Source organism: Nomascus leucogenys, chromosome 6 (genome assembly GCF_006542625.1).
Source record: "Nomascus leucogenys isolate Asia chromosome 6, Asia_NLE_v1, whole genome shotgun sequence".
Taxonomy (NCBI): domain Eukaryota; kingdom Metazoa; phylum Chordata; class Mammalia; order Primates; family Hylobatidae; genus Nomascus; species Nomascus leucogenys.
Genome location: NC_044386.1, coordinates 33,078,924 through 33,092,534, shown reverse-complemented (window position 1 = coordinate 33,092,534; position 13,611 = coordinate 33,078,924). Strand labels below are relative to the sequence as shown.

The 13,611-nt window shown below is 38.4% G+C and overlaps 2 protein-coding genes across 6 annotated transcripts in view; one reads left to right on the top strand and one right to left on the bottom strand.

Annotated features, from left to right (window-relative positions):
* SKP2 (S-phase kinase associated protein 2) overlaps positions 1 to 1,205 on the bottom strand; it is a 41,907-nt gene extending 40,702 nt beyond the window's left edge. For 3 of the 4 annotated variants that reach the window (XR_004030416.1, XR_004030417.1, XM_030813967.1), the window contains exon 1: positions 142 to 1,123. Coding sequence is in view for 2 of the 4 variants with exons in the window: in XM_030813967.1 (XP_030669827.1) it covers positions 142 to 460 (319 nt within the window). In the remaining 2 variants the exon portion in view is untranslated. Of the gene's footprint in view, positions 1 to 141 lie in introns of all 4 variants that reach the window. The other variant, XM_003274351.4, reaches the window with a different exon arrangement.
* A 71-nt stretch (positions 1,206 to 1,276) lies between these two features.
* LMBRD2 (LMBR1 domain containing 2) overlaps positions 1,277 to 13,611 on the top strand; it is a 58,737-nt gene continuing 46,402 nt past the window's right edge. Inside the window, exons 1-4 of one of the 2 annotated variants that reach the window (XM_003274347.4) lie at positions 1,277 to 1,630; positions 10,041 to 10,271; positions 10,855 to 10,952; positions 12,247 to 12,342. In XM_003274347.4, the coding sequence (XP_003274395.1) occupies positions 10,098 to 10,271; positions 10,855 to 10,952; positions 12,247 to 12,342 (368 nt within the window). In that variant the 5' untranslated portion in view covers positions 1,277 to 1,630; positions 10,041 to 10,097. Of the gene's footprint in view, positions 1,631 to 10,040; positions 10,272 to 10,854; positions 10,953 to 12,246; positions 12,343 to 13,611 lie in introns of those variants that run through there. The other variant, XM_030813966.1, reaches the window with a different exon arrangement.

Here is a 13,611-nt window from a genome sequence, read left to right as displayed (position 1 = left end):
CCTTATTTTGTTGAAAAAATAGCTTCAGAATTAGGCAATCTTAAAAGGAACCCATGCTAAAGATCCCTGAACAAAGGTTTCCCAACAACATAGCTAAATCCACCCTTTGCATAACTGACATTTTTACCCTCATATCCTCACCTGGAAAGTTCTCTCGATTTAGCTTAGGCCTGCGGACAATCACAAAGTCTTTGTCACTCCCTTTGCTCTTCAGCCGTTTCCGTGGGGGGCTCTCCGGGTGGCCCAGGTTTGAGAGCAGTTCCTGGGGGATGTTCTCACTGTCGGGCTCCTCTTTCTCCAGGGCGGAGACCCCCATGCCTGACAGCAGTTCAGAAGTCTTGCTGGAATCCCATCCCCACGTGAAGCTGGTGGCAACGTTGCTACTCAGGTCTGGAATCTCCTGGAGGTGCTTCCTGCAGAAGTGCACAATACCCCCGGTTCCTTTCGAAAACACACCCATAAATAATTTCAAGGTAATTAAAGAAGCTGCAGTTTATGCATTGTAGAAAACCTTCACAGCAGCTAACAGAATCGCATTTTTTTACGTGCCCGCGGCGAGTTACCAAGAAAATGAAGAAATGAAAAGAACAAATCGAGAAGGCTTTTTGACTTACGAGCCTGCAGAAGGCCTCAAGAATTTCTCCCAGTGGAGGGAACCGACAAGGAGAGAGGGAGGGCAATCATACACTGATTGAAAACGGTGGCAGAAAAGCCCAATTAGGGAAGCCAAATAAAACCGCACGATGATCCCCGCACTAAGGCATCCATCCATTCACACTTGCCCCAAGAAAGGGCTAAGCAACCATTCACTTAACAGCATTACTAACAATATCAGCCAGTAGCGATATTCGCGGCCTAAAAGAATTATTAAGAGGGTCCATTTCATGCTCTTCCCCTTTTTGCAATCCGTTTACCTGTGCATAGCGTCCGCAGGCTCGGGAGTTTAAAATACTTGCATTAATTGCAGAGCTGCTCGCCTCCCGGATTCCCGCTTTGGCGCGCGGCGGCTCCGAGCGTGCTGCTCGGGCCCCCAGCAGCTAGACCCGCTAAGTCTAGCAACGTTCCATCCCCACCGCGCGCGCAAGGCTCTGCAGCCCGCTCTGCTTCGCGGCCGCACTGAGGCCCCAAGGCCTGCTGGGAATTGTAGTTTCCGTCCCGCTTCGTAGTCCGACGGGCTGGCTCTTACTTCCTTCCCTTGCAGCTTTACCCGCCTTCGAGATACCCACAAACCCCCGCGGGAGCGGGTCTGGTCGGCCCACCGGGTAGGCGGGGAGGCGGAAGCGGGCGGCGCTACGGCTGACTGGGAAATGTCAGCCGCTGGACTGTAGACGGATTTTCCTTTCCCGGGAGCCCGCAGGCCTTCTGGTGATCGCCAGCGCTGTCGTCTCTGAGCGTGGATCCCAGAACCTGGACAGCTGTGGCGGTCGCCGTTTCCCGGTCCCATCCAGACGCTGTCTGGAGAGTTCGGACGGTGAGCCTAAGGCGGAACGCGTGAGGCGCTTTTGAGTCTGGGGTCCGGGGCCAAGCGCAGGCGGAAAGAGAGGGGACCCGGCAGACCCCGAGTGGCCGCCGCCGCGGGGCCCAAGTCCTTGGCTGCTGAGTGGTGACAGTAGCCTAGCCCGCCGGCCAGGTGAGAGGCTGCGAACTGCGAGCGTCGCACCTGTTCGTCCTTTTGCCAGGAAGCTTCTTCCTCCGTCGGGGAGAAGGCGGCCCTTAGAATTGGGTCTGTGGACAGGATCCTTCCTTTATCTGTAAAATACGCACAACAGCTAAACACACAGTTGGAACGAGAGACAGTGGTTTAATTTTACGGGAGCCGGAGACCCCAGCGGGTCCTGTGTGGTGGGAAGGCTGCGCATGCTCTTGCGGCCTTGACTGGTCTCATAAATAGTAGCATGGGAATAAATGAAAGGACTGTATTTTGCAACGGGCTTTACCCGTGCAACGCAGGGGGCCTCCAGCAAAGCCATTTGGTTGCTTGCTGTCGCTCAGCTGGCTACGTGTGTTTGCGTCGCCGCCTAAAAGCGAGCTGCTTTCAGCCTATCTCTGCTGAGAAGAGTTTGGGGGCAGTTAGAGTAGGGAGCGTGACATATTCCAGGTACAATGACCATGCGAAATCCATTGGGCAAACTATACTACAACTGTGACCCCGGGAAAACAGTGGAAGAGGGAAGGGGGATGAATTCTAAGCCTCATGAAAATGAAGATTTATAAAGTTCATAAGGAAGCATAACAGCTTCATCGCATATTAGAATATTCAGTGATGCTGTATGACACACCCTCTGGTTTCCTTGAAAAATGATTCGCTCTGTAGTGAAATTAAACCTCCCTTGCGCAGGTATATGCTTGTTTCAAGCTTGGTCCTTAGCTTGGAAGGTAACTGCGTCTTGAGGAAGGAATTCGTGAACCTTTAGCTCGTTCTTGAAAGATGAGATTGGTGTAAAGAAGGGATCTGTTCACAACTTGGTTTTGATTGGAACTAGGTGCAGAATACTAGGCTAAGCCGTTCATTAGACTAATGTTATATGGAAAACATTTTTAAATGCAATATCCTGATGTTTTACAAAAAGTGGCCTCTATGTTGCTTTGGCTAAGGAGAAAGCATTTGCCTTCGTTTGAAGCTACATCCTTTCCCTTAAGATTGCAACTCATAGGAGAAAATATTTTTGACACAGAAAATTATAGTTTCCTTCAGGAAAGGGAACAGAACAGAGAGAGCCTGTAAGCTAATGGAGGATAAAGAATAAACAAAAATATTTAAGATGCCATAATGAGAATAAACAGTTTTGAGATGTAAAATAATTGGGAGAGCCCACTTCAGATATAGATCTCATAGACAGGAAGGTTTAATCGATGAGATTATTCTAAATTTAAAGATGAGAAATGTCTTTGTTCAGTCTTGGTTTTAGTAGGAGTTACCTGGGAACTAGAATACTTGCAACATCTGAATTAGTGAACACAAGATCCTCTCTAGGACTTCAGGGAGAGCCTGTCAGTTTTGAAAATCAGTTTAATAGTTTGCCCCGGTAACAGAAATACTTCATCTTCCTAATATGGGAATAATTTTTTTTTGCATTCCTTCTAATCATGACTATTGCCTTAATATAATAAATGCAAGTTTAAATTGGTACATTAGATTCTTTTTAACATAAGGAATTGTGTCCATTGAAGACGAGATTAGTAGGTATATAGAGGTTGCTATCTGGTCATAAAGAACTGCATTGTGATTGCTACTGATGTATCTTATTTTTTCTGATTAATTTTATTTTTATTTTTTGAGATGTAGTTTCACTCTTATTGCCCAGGCTGGAGTGCAATGGCGCGATCTCGGCTCACCATAACCTCCCACTCCTGTGTTCAAGCAATTACCCTGCCTCAGCCTTCTTGAGTAGCTGGGATTACAGGCATGCGCCACCACGCCCGGCTAATTTTGTATTTTTAGTGGAGACGGGTTTTCTCCATGTTGGTCAGGCTGGTCTCGAACTCCCGACCTCAGATGATCCACTCACCTCAGCCTCCCAAAGTGCTGGGATTACAGGCATGAGCCACCATGCCCAGCCGATTCTTACATCTCTTTAAAAGGAAGAAGGCCCACCCTTCTTTGTTTCTCTATCCTGCTGTCTAGATGATGATAGGATTCCTGGAGTTCCAGCATCTGTCCTGGAACATAAGGAGTAAAGCCACCTGCTAAGGATGTGGACTAGAGAGAAGGGGCCTGGGCCTCTGATAATCTGATAACTTGCCGTAACCACCTATCTCAATACTTCTTTTACATGAGAAATAAATTCTGCATTGCGTAAGTCTCTACTATATTGGACTTTCCTGTTATGTGTAGCCAAACTACTCTTGAATAATGTGTTTCCAGAACTGATATTCTCTGTGGTGGTGGCAGCTACCTGTTTACATAACCTTTATCACCCCCTAATGTATTTTTTTTTTTTATTGCCTGTTTCTTCCCACTAGACTTTTTAAGAGCAGGGACTTTGCTTGGATTTTTCTATCTCCAGTCCCTTGAACAGAGCTCACCATATAGTAGCGGTTCAGTTAATATTTGCTAAATGAATGAATGGTGCTTGGAACTAAGTAGATCTTTAATTTATTGCAATTTAATGCTCTAAGATAGGCAGATTGGGGCAAGAACAAACGGATTCTAATTTACTCTATGTTTTCCACTTTTCCCATGTGGAGTACAGTCATATATTACCCTTAAATCAAATAATGGTAGTATAATCTGTAAGGTAAAAAGTTTGTGTTAAATTCTTTATTAAACATGACTTAGCATTCTGTCCTGATATATCTAAAAGAAACGGGAGAATGTCTCTTATTTGTTCCCTGTGAAGACTGAACAAAATAAATCATTAAGCAATTTAAATTGCATTAAGAAACTATGTCTAGATTAGAGAAGAGACATGTAATTATGATCCAGGCTCTGTAGTAAAGATGCCTCTATTTGAATCCCAGCTTTACCATTCACCAGCTCTGTTAACTTGGACAAGTTACTTAACCTCTCTGCACTGGTTTTTTCTGTTAAGCAAGGAAACGAACAACCCTTTCTTACTAGATTGTGAGGTCTAATTTGATAAAGCAAGGTAGGTACTAGCATTAATACAATGCTTAAAATTTAGTGAACACATACTAAATGTTAGCTATTCGTTTTTTAAAATTGTTTTATTATTAGGAAGGACTTTATAGATTATTCTCTATCAAAATGTCTTGCAATTTCTATATATGAAATCTTTAAGAATTCAGTAAAATTTTAGTTCTTTTTTCTTATATGCTTACGTGATTGCTACCTCTTCTCTTCATGCCTTGCAAAAGGTAAAGCAGGACAGTATGCCACTGTCCTCAGGGTCTTGTCACATTTTGGAATTCAGGTTACCTGGTTGGTTCGCCAACTCAGCTCTTAGGTACCTTTAAAAAATATTATGACGGTTTTTTTTTTTTTTCATTTTTCGAGTGGGAGTAATAGTCTCTTGCAGTAGTCTGTGTCCTAAACTGAACTCTCTCATACCTGAAATCTTTAAATATGTGAATAACGATTATGTTTGGAAGATTTAAATTTTGATTATTGGTGGAAAATGGTTGACTTATTCACTTCTAATTCTGGTCCTTTCAATTTTTCATAATTAGTATTTTGAGTTGTCTCCTGGTTTTTATTATTTCGCAGATATCTGAGTAAAAATACAGATATGTGAAGTTAGATAAAATTTCCAATGGAACCTAATGATTCATCAGACTCAGATATTTAAGTTAACAGTATTTGAGTCTGATGAATCATTAGGTTCCAGTCAGAAATTTTTCATTCAGTTTCAGAATCTTTGGTTTTGACAAAATTGTCGTCAGTGTTTTGTTTGTGTTCTGATCACTTGGTACCCATTCTCTCTCTCTGTCTCTCAAAACATTTGGAATTCTTGAAACTACAAAATTATCTTAACCTCTGAAGTTCCATCAAAGGGTATTTGGCCTGAAAAACTATTATCAGCCATAAAGTACTCGGGAAACAGTACTTTAGTTAGTAACATTAGTCAGTAACATTAACATGCTAATTGTGAAACCATTATAAAGGCATTTGAAAGTAATATTGAATAATATTTTGATGATTGGAAAAAGATTGAATTGGATTTTAAATGTTTAAGACTTTCAGAACTGGTATTTTGAAGGGTACGATATGCCCACACATCGGGCACTAAAATCTGGTAGTTTTAATGAATTGGCATTTTGATTTCCAGTACAATCAAGTTTTGCTATTGTGGTGCTTAATCACATGGAACTGAATTTTTATTTACCTCCCCATTTTAGTATCATCATCATCATCATCCCCTTTCTTCTCCGTCTTCCCTAAACCTTGCAACTCATCACTTAAATGTTGGTACAAGGTTAAAGATATGGACTTTAAAACTATTATTTTCTCAAGTTAGGAAAACCCCAATTTTTATCTCCAATTTCATGGGATCACTGGTCCTAACCTGTGTCATAAGAAGGCAATATAGTTCAGCCTCAACAGAAATAGATGGTATGGTAAACAGAATAATAAACCCCTAAGAATGTCTATGCTCTTATCTCTGGAAACAGTAAAAATGATGAAATTATTCAGGCAGGCCCAGTGTAATCAGATGAGCCCTGAAAAACAAATTTCAAGTGTAAGAAGAATTTGACAAGCCATTGCTGCTTCTAAAATATTCAGGACCACAGACACACACACACACACACACACACACACACACGCAGAGAGAAGTGTGTGAGGAGACAGATATGTTAATTTGACTATGGTGATTATTTCACTGTATATGTACAGTATATCAAAACATCACTGTTGTGCACTTTAAATATACAATTTAAAAAGATATACAGAGCCACATGCAAAGACTGGGGAGAGGCCTCTAGAGCTAAGGTTAAATGCCAGCTGTCAGCTTGCAGGGGAACGGGGATCTCAGTCCCATAACCATAAAGAACTGAGTTTTGGTTTGGCTAGGTGGATCATGCCTGTAATCTCAGTGCTTTGGGAGGCCAAGGTGAGAGGATCACTTGAGGCCAGGCATTTGAGTCCAGCCTGGGCAACATAGCAAGACCCTGTCTCTAAAAAAAAAAAAAAAAAATTTTTTTTAATTAGCCAGGCATGGTGGTGTGCATCTATAGTCCTAGCTATCTGGAAGCTGAGGTGGGAGGATCATTTGAGCCCAGGAGCTCAAGGTTATGTTGAGCCGTGATCGTGCCACTGCCGTCCAGCCTGGGCGACAGTGTGAGACCCTGCCAGTAGCCTGAATGAGATTAGAAATGGATTCTTCTTCAGAGAAAGATGCAAACCTGCTGACACCTTGATTTTAAACTTGCATGACCCTAAGCAGAGAACTAAGTTGAACTATGCTGTTTGAACTTCTGACCTACAGAACCTATAAGATATTAATAATAAACGGATGTTGTTTAAAGTCACTAAGTTGGCCAGGTGCGGTGGCTCACGCTTGTAATCCCAGCACTTCGGGAGGCTGAGGCGGGCGGATCACGAGGTCAGGAGATCGAGACCACGGTGAAACCCTGTCTCTACTAAAAACACAAAAAAATTAGCCAGGCGTGGTGGCGGGCGCCTGTAGTCCCAGCTACTCGGAGAGGCTGAGGCAGGAGAATGGCGTGAACCCGGGAGGCGGAGCTTGCAGTGAGCCGAGATCACACCACTGCACTCCAGCCTGGGCGACAGAGCGAGACTCCGTCTCAAAAAAATAAAAATAAAAAAATAAAGTCACTAAGTTTGTAGTAATTTGTTACAGCAGTGGTAAGATACTAACACACGAAGTGTGGGAAGGTATGTAACCAAATCATTTATTACTAGAATAAACGATCCATAATTCTATTTCTTCATCTACAACCTTTAAAGCGCTGACTATGAATCAGACTGAAAAACTGAGTGCCATAGTAAAAAAATTAATAGCTAGTGTCAGGTTTATAACTGATTTTGTTGTTTGCTTATTATGCCCATAATCTTACCACCTAAAGACTATTGATGTTTTAATATATTTCATTGTTACCTTACTCTTTTTTATGCTTATGTAAAAATATGTGCCAAATTTTCAATTGCTGTTAGGATAACTTTCTGATGTTAATAAATAATCTTAAAAAACATTATTTCTTATACTACAATAATATTTCATCATTTGGCTCCGCCATGCATTATTTAGCATTTATTTGGTAATCTCTAATATTTAGTCTTTTTTTCCTATGATTGTTATATTCCTTGCACTGGACAATTTCAGGTCTAGTTCAAGTCATAAAAGGATTTTCAGTTAATTATATTTAAACTCACATCGATTGGGTTTTTTTAAAGAAAAAAAACCCTAGATCTCGAAGATGGTTTTATCAGCACATTCTGCGTTGAGCTTTCAGCCAACTACTTGATCTATGCTTAGCTTAAAAATAAGATTTGGCTGGGTGCTGTGGGGCATGCCTGTAATTGCAGCACTTTGGGAGCTGAGGCAGGCGGATCACTTGAGCTCAGGAGTTCGAGACCAGCCTGGGCAACATGGCAAAACCTTGTCTATTTTTTAAAACGTAAGATTTGACTTTGTTGTGGTATAAGTTATTTCATAGAATATGAAATTTGAAAATTTGAGTAGTATTTGGTAATGTTCAGAGTTTTAAGCCTTTTGAGTTGTAATAAGTATTTGTTAAATCAGTTTACCATTACAAGAGTTTTACATTGCCTTTGAAGTCGTCAGTAATAGAAAAATAGTGTATGTACTAAACTACACAGTATTTTTTATTCTTTCAACAAATATTTCTTGATATTACTATATGCCAGGTACTAACTACATCAGATAACTGGAATATAGTATGAAATAAAATAGTCAAGTCTCTGCTCTCATAGAGTCTCTGGGGTAAGGGGAGAGGTTTGGAGAGACAATAAATATAAAGAGTGTGTATTATATCAGATGAATAAATGCATTGAAAGAAAATATAGCAGGATAAGAGGGTAGAGAGTGATGAAAGAAGTTCAATTTTAGATATTTAAGAAAAAATGAAAATATTGACAGTTGAAATAGAAACTGTTTACCAATATAAAGAAATAGTGAAGAAAATTGTTGATTAAATGTGATTTTTCTATGTGATATTTCATGTAGGAGTATTTTGTATATAAATTTAAATTTAACCCTTTAAAGTACTCAAACTGTCTTTTCTATTATTCTAAATAGTTTTAGTTAAAGATGTTTGTTGAAGTATTTCATTGGTTCTCCCTTATTTTGTTATTTATTTATTTATTTATTTATTTTGAGAGAGAGTTTTGCTCTTGTTGCCCAGGCTTGAGTGCAATGGCATGATATCGGCTTACTGCAACCTCCGCTTTCCAGGTTCAAGCGATTCTCCTGCCTCAGCCTCCTGAGTAGCTGTGATTACAGGCACCTGCTACCACGCCTGGCTAATTTTTGTATTTTTAGTAGAGATGGGGTTTCACCATGTTGGCCCAGGCTGGTCTCGAACTCCTGACCTCAGGTGATTCACCTGCCTTAGCCTCCCAAAGTGCTAGGATTACAGTGTGAGCCACTGCCCCTTATTTTATTTTGTTGGGTTGCATCACACTCTTGATTCTCTATGTTAGGATATTAATCAGTTCCTTGGAATATTGTAGTATGTAGATAAACAAAAGTCTAACATTGATTTTACAAAGGTGAAAAGTTCATATTGCCTTTGATTAGTAAATTTTTTTAAGTATAGAGAGATATCAAATTTTTAAATTTTAAAATAGAGACTTTAAATCTCTATATTCTAATTTTTTTGAGTAGAGAGATATCAGGTAAACTATTCGCTGATGACTGTATCATAAAATTAAGAATGTTTTCAGATGTATGACTTTATTCAATAGTCATTGATAAATTTTCTGCATAGAAAATAGAAAAATTACAAATGAGAATTTATTAAAGTAAGTTTAAAGATTTATGTAGATAAATGGAAGTAATAAATATATTTTGTGAAGCAGTAAGTGAGTAAGAATTTCATGAAAGTTGAGTTGTTAGGCAAAATTAACACAAAAGAAAAATACTGTTTCAAAAAACAAAAGGTTACTTTTAAACGGTCTCTTTCCATTTTTTCCTTCCTCTCTTTTAGAAAATCTTAAATTGTAGAGGATGAATAATCTTAGAAAAATGTATTTTACTAAGTATCTAATTTCCTAGGATTTAGTTAACAGCTTATTTGCATAAACTATTCTGTTAGGACTTATAATATTAACAAACAAACTCCAAATGACACTGTATTAAAACTGTTGACATCTAAAATAAGAACTTCTTAATTTGTAATATTGTAAGAAATAGTATAATTTTTGTTAAGTTTTTGAAAATACAAGGTATGTGAAATTTTTTAAGTGTGCTTTAAAAAATAAAATACAAGTACTTGACGATAGGAATTACCCTTTTAATCTTATTCATAGTCCAATGTGAAGCATAACATTTCTCCAAAGAGTTAATGTATTAATGTACTAATAAATATTCAAATGAAATTTCCAAATGTCATTTCCTGTGTTAATGATGCATTTTAACCTTCTTTTCACTTTGTAGATATGGTCCAGACCTGTACATGAATAACTTTGGTTAGTCAGAGTGAAATATTCAATAATGAGTGGTGCAGCTTTGGGACTTGAGATTGTTTTTGTCTTTTTTCTGGCATTATTTCTACTTCATCGATATGGAGACTTTAAGAAACAGCATAGACTTGTAATTATTGGAACACTGCTTGCTTGGTATCTCTGCTTTCTTATTGTCTTCATACTGCCTCTGGATGTTAGTACGGTAAGGAGTGAAATTTATTTTCACAATTTAAAAGACAAATTTTAATCATACAGCATGTTGGAAATAATGTTATTTCTTAAGACAGCTAAGTTATGTCAGTTTGTACTTATATTTTGAATTAAAAGATTATATGGCCATTTGATCATTAAAAGGCATAGCCAAGGGCCGGGCGCGGTGGCTCATGCCTGTAATTCCAGCACTCTGGGAGGCCAAGGCAGGCGGATCACGAGGTCAGGAGATCGAGACCATCCTGGCTAACACGGTGAAACCCCGTTTCTATTAAAAATACAAAAAAATTATCCCGGTGTGGTGGCGGATGCCTGTAGTCCCAGCTACTCGAGAGGCTGAGGCAGGAGAATGGCGTGAACCTGGGAGGCGGAGCTTGCAGTGAGCCGAGATCGCGCCACTGCACTCCAGGCTGGGAGACAGTGCGAGACTCCGTCTCAAAAAAAAAGGAAAAAGAAAAAAGAAAAGCATAGCCAGGAAGGTAAGTTTAGATAGATAGATTTATAAACTCTCATGTCCTTTAAGTACTTGGTAACCTTTTGATTCTCCTTTTTAAACCATACATTCGTTGCTTTAGACAATATACAACCGGTGCAAGCATGCTGCTGCAAATTCAAGCCCTCCTGAGAATAGCAACATTACAGGATTGTACGCAACTGCTAACCCTGTTCCAAGGTATTTCCTTTTTTTAAAAAAATATATATAAATATTGTAGGGGACACATTGTTTAAAAATTGAAAGTTTTTACCAGCCAGATTTTATATTTATATAAGTTATCATCATTCTGTACTAATTCCCCCCACCTCTATTCTTTCCTAGTAGACTTTTCATTACATCATATTCTAATTAAATCTAATTTTTAATATTTATTGGTCCACAAAGCCCTTCAGCAGATGGTAGTGAGAAACTTGAAGAAGTCCTGATTTTTTAGTCCTGGTTCTTCTTTACCAAGTATGTAATTTCTAAAACCTGTTTTTCCTCTCAGCCTATCTCAGATTTAAAAACATGGGATGTATTTTCACTTTTGCCTAATTTACAAGGTTATAATAAAGGACAGCATTTCTGAACTTATGGTATTCCTTTCATATTGAACATCCTTCATAAGCATTGTACATTTACATAAAAAATGAATAAAGTTCAAATTGTCCAAAGATTATATTGAATTCATATTGAACTTTTAAGTAAAAAGCTTATATATGTTGACTATAGCCCTTATGAATGCTTTCAGTAGTATTTGCATACTTCTTTATGCACATTTTTAAAAAAATCTAACTTGAGAAAAGGTAAATTTAAAATGCAGGTGTTACTTCCATTTGAAGCACTATTTAAAAAAACTGGATAAAGATCAGCAGCAGCTACAGATTGTTGCAAGTTCTTGGGATATCCTTCTAGCTTAGGAATATGGCTACATGGCAGAATTCATGACCAGAGACTCATCATGTCTTCAGAAATTGAAACAGAATTATGTATAATTGCTAGCATGCATCTCCATAGAAGCTATGTTATAGTGAGTGATTTAATTAGCATTACAATTTTCAGAAATTAATCACCTAATGTTTTCCCCTCCCAACCCCTATAACCTGAAAAAAAAAAAAAAAAAAACTCAACCTATAAATGGATTGTGTATTTTAAAGGTAATCATTAGAAATTTTATTTAATAATACATGTGCTTTTGAAGATTGTTGCACTTTTAGTCTATAAGTTGAACATTAAGTTTTCTTTTTACCTAATGACTAAAAATACACTGAAAGTTGAAAATTTAAATGACATTTTCAGAACAAACTATTTTGTTGCTTTTGTGTGTTTTTTTAGTTTGGCAGTCAGCTTTGAATTTTATGAGTTATTGATTATTAGAGTCAGTAATTTAAAATCTGAATGTAAATTAACTTGGCCACATGCAAATTAATTGTATAATTCATTTAAGTAGTCATTATTTATGATTAATTGGCTTTAATTTTTTATTCAACAGCCAGCATCCTTGTTTCAAGCCATGGAGTTACATTCCTGATGGAATCATGCCAATTTTCTGGAGGGTAGTGTATTGGACATCACAATTTTTAACATGGTAAGTTACAGTAAAGGATAAAATTTTTAAAATTTTGGCTAAAGGAATAAAATGTTATTTTTCAATCAATATAGTTTGGAATTTACTTGTGTCATTTTTTTCCTTAAATCTCTACCCTCTCCCTTTCTGCTCTCTCAAGTGTGTCCCATCTTACAGAAAAAAGAAAAAAAAACGAATAGAAAATAGAAAACAGAAACAAAGTTTTTGTTGTTACTGTTTCCTTTCAGTTATTGCCTTCTCTTTTGCTCTTCAGTCCAATCCTCCTAACAGCTGCATTATTACAAGAAACTTCCCTTGCTAAGGTCATATACTCTGGTTTTCTTTCTGTCTGCTTTCCCCAACCTTCTGAATTTCCTTTATGGGTGCCATTTCTGTTGCCCATTTTCTTTTTTTTTTTTTAATTTTTTTAAATTTTATTATTATTATACTTTAAGTTTTAGGGTACATGTGCACAACGTGCAGGTTTGTTACATATGTATAAGTGTGCCATGTTGGTGTGCTGCACCCATTAACTGGTCATTTAGCATTAGGTATATCTCCTAATGCTATCCCTCCCCCTTCCACCCACCCCACCACAGGCCCTGGTGTGTGATGTTCCCCTTCCTGTGCCCATGTGTTCTCATTGTTCAATTCCCACCTGTGAGTGAGAACATGCAGTGTTTGCTTTTTTGTCCTTGAAATAGTTTGCTGAGAATGATGGTTTCCAGCTTCATCCATGTCCCTGCAAAGGACATGAACTCATCATTTTTTATGGCTGCATAGTATTCTATAGTGTATATGTGCCACATTTTCTTAATCCAGTCTATCATTGTTGGACATTTGGATTGGTTCCAAGTCTTTGCTATTGTGATTAGTGCTGCAATAAACATATGTGTGCACATGTCTATAGCAGCATGATTTATAATCCTTTGAGTATATACCCAGTAATGGGATGGCTGGGTCAAATGGTATTTCTAGTTCTAGATCCCTGAGGAATTGCCACACTGACTTCCACAATGGTTGAACTAGTTTACAGTCCCACCAACAGTGTAAAAGTGTTCCCATTTCTCCACATCCTCTCCAGCACCTGTTGTTTCCTGACTTTTTAATGATCGCCATTCTAACTGGTGTGAGATGTTATCTCATTGTGGTTTGGATTTGCATTTCTCTGATGGCCAGTGATGATGAGCATTTTTGCATGTGTTTTTTGGCTGCATAAATGTCTTCTTTTGAGAAGTGTCTGTTCATATCCTTCTCCCACTTTTTGATGGGGTTGTTTGTTTTTTTCTT